Below are 13,126 nucleotides of genomic sequence, written 5' to 3' on the forward strand. Positions count from 1 at the left end.
GTCTGATTACAACAGTAACCCAGAGTCTGTAAGTCTGATTACAACAGTAACCCAGTGTCTGTCAGTCCAGACACAGCGGTAACCCAGAATCCATCAGTCCGGAGACAATAGTAACCCAGAATCCATCAGTCCGGAGACAACAGTAACCCAGAGTCAGTTCGTCTGATTACAACAGTAACCCAGAGTCCATCCGTCTGATTACAACAGTAACCCAGGGTCCGTCCGTCCAGACACAGCAGTAACCCAGAGCCAGTCCGTCTGATTACAACAGTAACCCATGGTCCATCAGTCTGATTGCAACAGTAACCCAGAGTTTGTAAGTCTGATTTCAACAGTAACCTGGAGTCAGTCAGTCTGATTACAACAGTAACCCAGGGTCCATCAGTCCAGACACAAGAGTAACCCAGGGTCCATCAGTCTGATTGCAACAGTAACCCAGATGTCTGTCAGTCTGATTACAACAGTAACCCAGAGTCTGTCAGTCTGGTTTCAACAGTAACCCAGAGTCTATCAGTCTGATTACAACAGTAACCCAGTGTCTGTCAGTCCAGACACAGCCGTAACTCAGAATCCATCAGTCCGGAGACAACAGTAACCCAGGGTCCATCAGTCTGATTACAACAGTAACCCAGGGTCCATCAGTCCAGACGCAACAGTAACCCAGGGTCCATCAGTCTGATTACAACAGTAACCCAGAGTCTGTCAGTCTGATTACAACAGTAAACCAGAGTCAGTCCGTCTGATTACAACAGTAACCCAGGGTCCATCAGTCCAGACACAACAGTCACCCAGAGTCCATCCGTCTGATTACAACAGTAACCCAGGGTCCGTCAGTACAGACACAACAGTAACCCGGAGTCTGCCAGTCTGATTACAACAGTAACCCAGAGTCTATCAGTCTGATTACAACAGTAACCCAGTGTCTGTCAGTCCAGACACAGCCGTAACTCAGAATCCATCAGTCCGGAGACAACAGTAACCCAGGGTCCATCAGTCTGATTACAACAGTAACCCAGAGTCTGTCAGTCTGATTACAACAGTAACCCAGAGTCAGTTCGTCTGATTACAACAGTAACCCAGTGTCCATCAGTCCAGGCACAACAGTAACCCGGAGTCCATCCGTCTGATTACAACAGTAACCCAGGGTCCGTCCGTCCAGACACAGCAGTAACCCAGAGCCAGTCCGTCTGATTACAACAGTAACCCATGGTCCATCAGTCTGATTGCAACAGTAACCCAGTGTCTGTCAGTCCAGACACAGCGGTAACCCAGAATCCATCAGTCCGGAGACAATAGTAACCCAGGGTCCATCAGTCTGATTACAACAGTAACCCAGGATCCATCAGTCCAGACACAGCAGTAACCCAGAGTCCGTCAGTCCAGACACAACAGTAACCCGGAGTCAGTCCGTCTGATTACAACAGTAACCCAGGATCCATCAGTCCTGACACAGCAGTAACCCAGAGTCCGTCAGTCCAGACACAACAGTAACCCGGAGTCAGTCCGTCTGATTACAACAGTAACCCAGGGTCCATCAGTCTGATTACAACAGTAACCCAGGATCCATCAGTCCAGACACAGCAGTAACCCAGAGTCCGTCAGTCCAGACACAACAGTAACCCGGAGTCAGTCCGTCTGATTACAACAGTAACCCAGGATCCATCAGTCCTGACACAGCAGTAACCCAGAGTCCGTCAGTCCAGACACAACAGTAACCCGGAGTCAGTCCGTCTGATTGCAACAGTAACCCAGAGTCTGTCAGTCTGGTTTCAACAGTAACCCAGAGTCTGTCAGTCTGGTTTCAACAGTAACCCAGAGTCTATCAGTCTGATTACAACAGTAACCCAGTGTCTGTCAGTCCAGACACAGCCGTAACTCAGAATCCATCAGTCTGGAGACAACAGTAACCCAGGGTCCATCAGTCTGATTACAACAGTAACCCAGGGTCCATCAGTCCAGACACAACAGTAACCCATGGTCCATCAGTCTGATTGCAACAGTAACCCAGAGTCTGTCAGTCTGATTACAACAGTAACCCAGAGTCTGTCAGTCTGGTTTCAACAGTAACCCAGAGTCTATCAGTCTGATTACAACAGTAACCCAGTGTCTGTCAGTCCAGACACAGCCGTAACTCAGAATCCATCAGTCCGGAGACAACAGTAACCCAGGGTCCATCAGTCCAGACACAACAGTAACCCGGAGTCAGTCCGTCTGATTACAACAGTAACCCAGGATCCATCAGTCCAGACACAGCAGTAACCCAGAGTCCGTCAGTCCAGACACAACAGTAACCTGGAGTCAGTCCGTCTGATTACAACAATAACCCAGGGTCCATCAGTCCAGACACAACAGTAACCCAGGGTCCATCAGTCTGATTGCAACAGTAACCCAGAGTCTGTCAGTCTGGTTTCAACAGTAACCCAGAGTCTGTCAGTCTGGTTTCAACAGTAACCCAGAGTCTATCAGTCTGATTACAACAGTAACCCAGTGTCTGTCAGTCCAGACACAGCCGTAACTCAGAATCCATCAGTCTGGAGACAACAGTAACCCAGGGTCCATCAGTCTGATTACAACAGTAACCCAGGGTCCATCAGTCCAGACACAACAGTAACCCAGGGTCCATCAGTCCAGACACAACAGTAACCCAGGGTCCATCAGTCTGATTGCAACAGTAACCCAGAGTCTGTCAGTCTGATTACAACAGTAACCCAGAGTCTGTCAGTCTGGTTTCAACAGTAACCCAGAGTCTATCAGTCTGATTACAACAGTAACCCAGAGTCTGTCAGTCTGATTACAACAGTAACCCAGAGTCAGTCCGTCTGATTACAACAGTAACCCAGGGTCCATCAGTCCAGACACAACAGTAACCCGGAGTCCATCCGTCTGATTACAACAGTAACCCAGGGTCCGTCAGTACAGACACAACAGTAACCCGGAGTCTGCCAGTCTGATTACAACAGTAACCCGGATTCTGCCAGTCTGATTACAACAGTAACCCTGAGACCATTCAGATACAACAGGAAACAAAAATAAAAACAGAAAACGCTCAGCAGGTCAGGCAGCATCTGTGGAAAGAGAAATAGAATTTGCGTTTCAAGTTGATGACCTTTTATCAGAACTGGAAAAGTTTAGAGATGTAACAGGTTTGAAGCAAGTACAGAGACAGGGAAAGAGGGAGGAGAGGAAAGAACAAAAGGGAAGCTTTTTGATAGGGTGCAAGACAGGAGAGATTAATTGATAAAAGGGATGATTGTGAATGACAAAAGGAGATGGTAATGGGACAAGTTAAGAAATAAAGGTTGGGTCTAACGGAGGTGTAAAAGGCAATAGCAGAATCATTACCAACAGCTGTTGCCTGAAAGAAAATGGGAACAGTAGTTATGATCTGATATTGTTGAAAGCAATGTTGTGTTGAAAAGGCTGTAAGGTGCCTAATGTAATATGAGGTGTCGTTCCTCAAGCTTATGTAGAGCTTCATTAGGAACAGCGTAGGAGGCCGAGGACAGAAAGGTCAGAGTGGGAGTGGTGCAGAGAATTAGAATGACAGGCGACTGGAAGCTCGGAATCACGCTTGCAGACTGAACGGAGGTGTTCTGCAAAGCAGTCACCCAGTCTGCGTTTGGTCTCCCCAGTGTCGAGGAGACCACATCGTGAGCAGAGAATACAGTATACTGAATTGGAAGAAGTACAAGTCGTACATCCCAAGGACTGCAGCGGTTTAAGAAGGCAGCTCACCACCACTTTCTCAAGGGCAATTAGTGATGGGCAATAAATGCTGGCCTCGCCAGTGATGCTCACTTCCAATGAACGAATGAAAAAAAACAAATAAATCACTTTTTCACCTGGAAGGAGTGTTTGAGGCCTTGGATGGCGAGAAGGGAGGAGGTATAAGGACAGGTGTTACATCTCCCGTGCTTGCATAGAAAGGTGCCATGGGAACAGGAGGGGGTATTGGGGGTGATTGAAGAATGGATCAGGGTATCACAGAAGGAACAGTTCCTTTGGGTGCTGAAAGGGGGAGCTCTGGAGAAGATGTGTTGGTGGTGGCATTATGATGGAGGTGGCGGAAATGGTGGAAAATGATCCATTGAACCCAGAGGCTGGTGGGGTGGAATGTGAACACCAGGGGATCCCATAGTGATTCTGGGAGGGAGGAGAACGGGCGAGAGCAGAAGAGCAGGAAATGGGACAGACAGAGTCAAGGGCCCTGTCAACCAGGAAACATTGTACATTTACCTTTTCAAACACAAAGGTTTCCTCGTCCTTCCACTGAGGGTTGATAGAGTTTTGCTCACTGTTCAATTTTGTCCTGTACTTCCGCTTAGGATCACCAGGGAGCCCAAACAACTCCACCTCAACATAGAACTTAGAGTTACGATCCCACAGAAACTGTCCTGATATAATCTGCAACAGGAAACAAGGGGGGTTAAATTTGTTCGCCTCTGGAAACAGCCACAGGGATCACCATACGCGATGTCCGCACCCAAATGCTTGGTACTCTGGAAAGTCTGCCAGAGAGCCCGTGTTCAATGTCAAGGAGCATGGAGTAGTCTGGCACCAACTTGCAGAGTTCAACATGGAGAGAGTGGCTACCTCAATCAGTGCACTTATGAAACCAAACAATAATGCAACATCTGATGGCCGATGTCTCAGCTTCCATTGCAGCACAAGCAGCCGCCACTCATTGTCTGAGTGCTGCAGTGGAAGCTCAGATTGCTGCCATCATGGCTCTGAAAACTACTGTTCAAATGGACTTCCAGCAATCTGTTCTCCAACAGAATACTAGGATTGCTGAGGTGCTGTCCTAGGGGAGTGGCAGTGGCTCCATGGAGTATGAACCTGCTGTCCTCTCTCAGGATGACAGCATTCGTACTCCCACCCCGCCACTCCATCAGTCCCCTTGCTGTTGCCAGTCAGCTAGCCAGCCCAGACTGCTGCAGTCCATGCCAAGATGATACAGTCTGTAGATAGGCCTTCTAGGCCCAAAGGTACTCAAGAGTGTCCTGCAAGGCCATCTGTCATCTCCCCCACTGAAAGTCAGCAGTCTTCTGCCAGCCATGCTGCAGCCACTGGGATAGCACTGCATAGGAGCACTAAGACAAGCAAAGCATATGGAAGAGGCACTAAGGGATTGCACAAGGATGATTATTTTTGTATGCAGTATGATGTTTTAATTGATAAATTTGGATTGGAATGTGTATTTTGTGTTGACTTTTGTTTTTGCATTGTGGGAATAAGGACAGTGTGATGGTCAGTGCCAGAGGAATGGTGAATGGGGAGGTGTGATTGAGGTTACTGGTATAACTCATTAATTATTAGTTCACATAGAGCTTGGGCAGAATGTTCCTGTCTAGTTTGAATCCTTCCTTCCCCTTCCTTCTGTTCCACTTTCTCCTCTGCCTCATCCCCCTCCTCTTCTGCCTCTCCCTCCCCCTCCTTGTGTTCCTGCCCCTCAGCTTCTTGCCTCATAGCTGGTACAAGGGCTGTCTCCTCATGATGTCAAGGTTGAGCAGCAGACCACTACAAATCCTGAGACTCGGTCAGCCACGTACTGCAAGCCTCCTCCAGGAATCATTGCTTCAGCACGCCAATAACCTGCTCTATCACATTTCTTGTGGCAGCATGGCTCTCATTGTATGCCTGCTGCGCAGATGCGTGTGGTTTCGTGAACCAGACCACGAGCCATGTTGTCAGCGGATATTCCTTGTTGCCCAGTAGCCACCATTTGCTGTGGTGGATGAAATACAGCTGGCACTGCAGATTATGCCAGATTGAGCACATCATTACTGTTGCCAGGACACCAGGCATTGATCTGCATGATGCACTGCACATGGTCACATATCAGCTGGATGTTGAGAGAGTGGAAACCTTTTGGTTTCAGTACATGGCTGAGTTGACATGCGGCACCCACAAAACAATGTGCGTGCAGTCAATGGCACCTTGAACCATGGGGAGGTCTGCAATCCTAGCAAACCCTCATGCCCACTCCACCTGCTTCTCTCTGGCAAGAGGGAATGAGATGAAGTTATCTCTATTTGAATGGAGAGCCTTTAGTGACCTCCCCAATACAGCAGTACACTACAAACTGTGAGATGTTGCTTATATCTCCAACAGCAGCCTGGAAGGAGCCAGATGAGTAGAAGTTCATAACCACAGTCACCTTGACAGTTACAGGCAATGCAGTCCTTGCTCTGCTGTGGGGTTGGAGTTGTGGCTCCACCAAGTGATAGATTTCAGTCACAACCTCTATCGAGGAGCAGAGACATCTCAGGTATTGGTCGTGGCTGAAGTTGAGGTAATAGAATTGCTCCCTAAACACTCTGGATGGATATGGCCTCCCACTGAGAGCCCTCCCCACCACCCCCCCCCCCCCCCGCCCCCACCTCCTCCTCCCTCTTCTAGCAGATTGTCCTACTCTGAATGGCCTCTCTTGATCCCCCCCAGTCATTTGTAATTCCAAGAGTAATTTTCACCTATTTCTGAGAGCAGCTAGTCTGCAGAAACTTTGAAGTCAGCAGAAAAGCTATTTCAGCACCTGGTAGACTACTCCCTGTAAACTACTGAAACTTTGAATAACTGTAGGAAGCACTCATAGCATGTAAAATGGCAGCAATGGCCAGAAGAAATAAACCATCAACCTAACTGTAAGTAGTTGATAATCCCTTTAGATAGAGCTGGTAAGGGTCCTTCATGCTGCTTAATGTCATGTTCAGCTGTGAGAGAAGGTGTCGGCTGGAATGTGGAGTTCCAAAATGGCAGTGCTGATGTCAAAACAGCATTGTATGCTGATTGATGTCATGGTCTGCCTCATTTGCATGCTGCCGGCGTACATTGGGGGTAACACTAAAACACTACCCCTTTACCAATTTGGCATTGTGCAGCACTACAACCCATCAAGACATCTGTGCACCTGCAATTCTGACCTCTTACACATCCCCAACTTTAATCACTCCACCATTTGTGGCCGTGCCTTCAACTGCTGATGCCCATAGTTCTGGAATTCCCTCCCTAAACCTCTCTACCTATTTCTCCTTATTTAAGATGCTCCTTAAAACCTACCTCTTTGACCAAGCTTTTGGTCATCTGCCCTGATATCCAGGCATCGGCACTGATATATTGCACCACGGACGTTTGACAAAATTATTGACTCAGCCGCGGACATGGGGGCAATTAAGCTGCATATAAAGTCTATAGCCAATCTAATGCCATCAAAACATATTTCTCCCTATAAAGTAGCTAAGCATATAAACATCAATGGAGAGCAGCACAACTGTATTAGCTAGCTAGCAAGCAAAATAGTATACAATGCCAGTGTGAATTACTTTTGTTCACAAAATAGAGCTACATCATGTTATGGGGTGGTAGATGGGCCTTATGGATGACCTCTGTGGATTCACACAGGGCATTGGTGATACCACATCTGGAGTACTATGTACAGTATTGGTCTCCTTATTTAACGATGGATGTAAATGCATTGAAAGCAGTTCAAAGAAGGTTTACTATTCTGATACCTGGAATGGGCAGGCTATCTTATGAGGAAAGATTGGACACGCTACGCTTGTATCTGCTAGAATTTAGAAGAGTAAGAGGCGACTTGATTGAAACATATAAGATCCCGAGGGGTCTTGACAGGGTGGATGTGGAAAGGATGTTTCCCCTTGTGGGAGAATGTAGAATCAGGGGTCACTGTTTAAAAATAAGAGGTCGCCCATTTAAGACAGAGATGAGGAGAATTTTTTTTCTCTGAGTGTTGAGAGTCTTTGGAACTCTCTCTCACTCAAAAGGTGGTGGAAGCAGAGTCTTTGAATATGTTTAAGGCAGAGGTAGATAGATTCTTGATAAGAAAGGGGGTGAAAGGTCATCAGGGGTAGGTGGGAATGTGGAGAAATCAGTTCAGCCATGAACTTATTGAATGGTAGAGTAGGCTCGAGGGGTCAAGTGGCCTACTCCTACTCCTAATTTGTATGTTCATATGCACACTGTATCAGAGGTGTAAATTCATTCATTAAACCATGAAACTCAAGGAGAGTATTGTTATTGTGGTCATTGAGATGAGGCAGTAGAAAAATTAGCAATAAGAAGATGGACCATTTCTCACACTGCTGTTGTCACAAGACAATTTAACCTGTGATGGTCTCTGTTTGTGCAACTTCTCCACTTGCTTGTAATATGTGTCTGAAGATAGGGCAGCAATAAAAGGGCAGTGATCTCCAAGTCAGGAGAATTTTATAGAGTGAAGCAAATAGTACTTCAAAAGAGTCATGTAAAACAGAAAAGCAGAGTGGGACAGGAAGGGACAGAGAGATTAGCAGTAGGTAGCCAAGACTAGTTTATTCATCTTGACAGGCTGTGAAACCAGGTCCTGGATTCTAAAATACAGAAACAACAGAATCTCTTGTGGACAAAATGTCACTTGCTCACCAAAGCTAGTGACAAAATTAAATAAACACAATTACAAATAAAGAGTGTCCTTCAGTTCCTCCAATAAAGCGATTCTTTTAAATTCACATGTCGATATCTCAGTCTATCACTGTCAATTCTGATTCAGCTCTGACAAGATAATTATTAACAGAAAGCTTTTCTGCAAAAAGTTGAGCGGTTGTTACTGCATGTATTATTCAGTTACAAAATGTTTAGTCACTATCTGTAAGATGGTATTCCAGACTAACCAGTTTATGTCCAAGCCAAATCTCTTACCTGTTAGCAAAGGTGCATTTTTAATGTAATGTTAAAATGATACAGATAACTTCAAATGAAGTTGGCCACTCAGGTTATATGCCCTCAAACTGGATAGTAAATAATGCACAATGCAGTTACTGATCTTTGACATACTTGTAAAACTTGTCCTTTAATCCAATTCGCAGCAAAAACAAAATCAGTTAACAACTGTTTCTAATATGGTCATTGAAACATAATCAGTTTTTACTATGTCTTCCCTGACAGTTTTAAAATCTGCAAATGCAGCATAGATTTTGTTAAGGAATTGTAGCCAGTTCCATCAAAGCTATCTGTTACATTGTATTTACTAACTATTGTATATGGGTCAGCCACATGCTGTTTTTTCCAATATCACTCAGTCCCATTAAACCGTACTGTTATATTCATGAGGAACTTACAGTGCTGACTTCTGGAGATTCCTTGGATTTTCTTGCCTGTTTTCCCCTCAATACAAGTTCTGGAACAATGTAATTCCAAATGGATAGCAACGGAATTGTGACATTTATATCGATATAAAAGTCCAGCAACTTTCAACATGTCACTGAGCTTGTGTCCCAGGTGAAAGTAATGTGTGCCAGAGCACAGGAATTGAGACATTCCCTAAGTGACTTTTTCCATTTTAAAATGAGTCTATATAACATAAGCCTTTAAATTTGTGTTTTAAAATAACCGAGCTGCAAGCTTATTTTAAAATACAAGGTTAACGGCATGAAGCAGGCGTGTCCAACCTTTTCACTTGAGGGACCACATTACAATTTTTGTCTTACATAGGGGGCTGGTGAGACAATTTCAGAAAGATAAAAGCATTAAAATTTTATCTTACTATTAATCAAAACAAAAACATGTGCATTTTTGTCAAGAAGCTTTAAACGAGAAGACTAATTTATTGACTTACATTATTGTCACTATGTTGGACACTGATTTTGAGAGGTACCTGGCAAATTTTTTTGCTTGCACGAGTAGTCACTGTTTGTCCGCACACTTGTACCGATGCGGAGTATTCCAGTCTATCGGTCAGGAGTGATCTTGTTCGCTCTCTCTCTGTCTGTCTATCTGTCTCTCTTTCTCTGTCTCTCTCCCCTTCTCCCCTTCTCCCTCCGTGGTCCCCCACCATCGTCTCCCCCTTTCTGTGTCTTCTTCCCCTCTCTCCCCCCATCGCTCTCTTTTTTCACTGTTCCCCCCCACTCTCTACACACACATTCATTCATTTTTACTTTACATATGACCCCATCTCTCCCCAACCCCCCCAAGTATCTGACATCACAGATTCAATCTGTCAGGAGGCTTTACGACTCTCTCTTATCATGTTCTTGTCGGTCTCGGAAGTTCGGTAGTCTTTCTCTGCAGTCTTGTTCGTTGACTTGGACGGTCTTCATTGAGGTTCGTAGTATCCGGTTTTCTCTGAACTTCAGGATCAATATCTGGTTCATCCTAATATATAACTGATTGATGTGTTTGAGGAATAGGAATAAGGTTTCTCCTATTTCTTCTTGTACCTTCTGGAGTATGTACTAAATAAGATCTCTAATGATTTCTATCTCTCTGGACAATTACTCCTTCTCTGCCTTGGTCTTGTACCCGTACATTTTCTCCTTCCATCAACTTGGGTAGGTTTCTGGTATGATATTTCCTATTGTAATTCTGAGCTTGTTGTTTCCTATAAGACTTCTCTCTGTCTTGAACTCCCTGACAACGCTGGACTTCTAGCTCTGGAAGTAATTTTTTGGGTAGGATAGGAAGTTGAGTTTTGAGCTCCCTCCCCATCAACAGCTGGGACGGTGCTAATCCACATAGCAATGGAGTAGATCTGTAGTTTAAGAATGCAGTTTGAAAATCTTCGTTTTTTTTCAACGACGCTTTAATAGTTCTGACTCCTCTTTCAGCTTCACCATTACATTGAGGATATCTCAGGGAACTGCAAGATGTACAAATCCACATTTTCCCACAAATTGCATGAAGTATTCATTTGCAAATTTTGGTCCATTATCTGACACAACTTTGTCAGGAATGCCATGCGTTGCAAAGATCTCTTGTAAAGCTCAAATGATAGATCCAGTAGTCATGGTGTACAACTGTTTAAGTTCAATCCATCTTGAAAAAAAGTCAGTCACTATCATATAGGATTTCCCATTCAACGTAAATAAATCCACCCCTACACGTTCCCACAGTCTGGTTGAAAATTAGGTCAGGATAAGGGTTCTCTCTGGTCTGGGCTGTGCGCTGTGCGTACCTGGCAGTTAGAGATAATTTCTTCGAGATCTCGGGCTATTCCTGACCACCAGACAGACGACTTGAGTCCGCGCTCTGCATTTCTTGATACCCATATTGCCCTGCAGATTCTTTATCCAGAGCTACTGTTGACCATCCTACTCAAGAGGCTGTGAACTTCATTGATGAGATTGAGTCATATTCACAGTTCACTGCATCTCAATGGCCGGCAAGTTCACAAAAACTTCGCGATATCTGTCCAGAGTGAGACCGGAATCACCAGCCTGTCGTTATATACCAGCAAATCATCCATAATAGTGAAGAGCTTCTTGAACAGGATCAAAGGGTATGGGGAGAAAGCGGGAACAGGTTACTGAGTTGAATGATCAGTCATGATCATAATGAATTGCGGAGCAGGCTCGATGGGCCGAATGGCTGAATGGCCTACTTCTGCTCCTATTTTCTATGTTTCCATGTTTCTAGGACTAAGAGAGAGGCTCTTCTAAGGGAGTATTAGCAGTTGGGACTAAATTAAAAAGCAAAACCACAAAAGTAATAATCTGTGGATTACTACCTGAGTATGAGCAAATTGGCGTAGGGTAAATATCTGTTAGGGGGCCTATAAACTACTCCCACCAGCTACTTCTTTACCTTACTATGTCTTATCTCCACCCAAACTGATTCGAGCTCTTGATCTTCTGAGCCAAGATCATTTTGCATTACTGTACTGATCTCATCCTTTATTAACAGAGCTACCATACCTCCTTTTCCTTTCTTCCTATCCTTTTGAAATGCCAAATACCCCTGAATATCCAGTTCTTAGTCTTGATCGTCTTACAACCAAGACTCTGTAATGGCTATCATGTCATACTCATTTATTTATTTGCAACCTATCTTGTTACGAACGCTGTGTTGCACATTCAGATAAAGAGCCTTTGAATTGCGTCATTTTACCATTTTTCCCTACTCTGAGCCTATTTGCTGGTGCACTTTTTTGTTTGTACACTCTGTCCCTTCCTGTCGCACTCTCATTATAATTACCCATATCGCCACCCTACACTATTGTCTTGTCCTTTCTCTTAAACTTTATCAATTTCCCCTCACCTGAACCCCACCCACGATTTAGTTTAAAGCGCTCTCTACAGTCCAAGTTATTTGATTTGCCAGGACACTGGGCCCAGCGCAGTTCAATTAAAGCCCGTACCAACGGAACAACTCCCTCTTTCGCCAGTAATGCTGCCAGTACTCCATGAATCAAATCCAATTTCTCCCACACTAAGAACTGGATATTCAGGGGTATTTGGAGATATTACATTTAGTTCCCTCATCTAAATCATTAATATGTATTCTGAATAGCCGGGGTCCTAGCACTGATCCCTGCGATACCTCACTAGTCACTGCCTGCCATTCAGAAAAAGACCCATTTATCCCTACTCTTTGTTTCCTGTCTGCCAACCAATTTTCTATCCATCGCAACACACTACCCCCAATCCCATGCGCTTTAATTTTACACGCTAATCTCTTATGTGGAACTTTGTCGAAAGCCTTCTGAAAGTCCAAATAAACCACATCCACTGGCTCCCCCTCATCAACTCTACTAGTTACATCTTCGAAGAATTCTAGTAGATTTAGCAAGCATGATTTCCCTTTCGAAAATCCATGTTGACTCTGCCCAATTCTACCACTGTTCTTTAAGTGCTTTGCTATAAAATCTTTGATAATGGACACTAGAATTTTCCCCACTACTGACATCAGGCTGACTGGTCTATAATTCCCTGCTTTCTCTCTACCTCCCTTTTTAAATAGTGGGATTACATTAGCTACCCTCCAATCTGTAGGAACTGTTCCAGAGTCTATAGAATCTTGGAAGATGACCACCAATGCAACCACTATTTCTAGGGCCACTTTCTTAAGTACTCTGGGATGCATACCATCAGGCCCTGGGGATTTATCGGCCTTCAATCCCATCAATTTCCCCAACACCATTTCTCTACAAATATTGATTTCCTTCAGTTCCTCTCTCTCACTAAGCCATGTGTTCCCCAACATTTCTGGTATGATATTTGTGTCCTCCTTTGTGAAGACAGAACCAAAGTATGCATTTAGTTGGTCAGCCATTTCTTTGTTCCCCATAATAAATTCCCCTGTTTCTGACTGTAAAGGACCTACATTTGTCTTCACTAATCTTTTTCTCTTCACA

At 44.6% G+C, this 13,126-nt stretch overlaps 1 protein-coding gene across 1 annotated transcript in view; it reads right to left on the minus strand.

The window, feature by feature from the left end:
* Positions 1 to 13,126, minus strand: part of LOC137373519 (1-phosphatidylinositol 4,5-bisphosphate phosphodiesterase beta-2-like) — a 463,682-nt gene that overhangs the window by 190,404 nt on the left and 260,152 nt on the right. Inside the window, exon 20 of the mRNA XM_068038391.1 lies at positions 4,237 to 4,404. Coding sequence (XP_067894492.1) covers positions 4,237 to 4,404 — 168 coding nt within the window. The remainder of the gene's footprint in view (positions 1 to 4,236; positions 4,405 to 13,126) is intronic.

Source organism: Heterodontus francisci, chromosome 9, assembly GCF_036365525.1.
Source record: "Heterodontus francisci isolate sHetFra1 chromosome 9, sHetFra1.hap1, whole genome shotgun sequence".
NCBI classification, from domain to species: Eukaryota; Metazoa; Chordata; class Chondrichthyes; order Heterodontiformes; family Heterodontidae; genus Heterodontus; species Heterodontus francisci.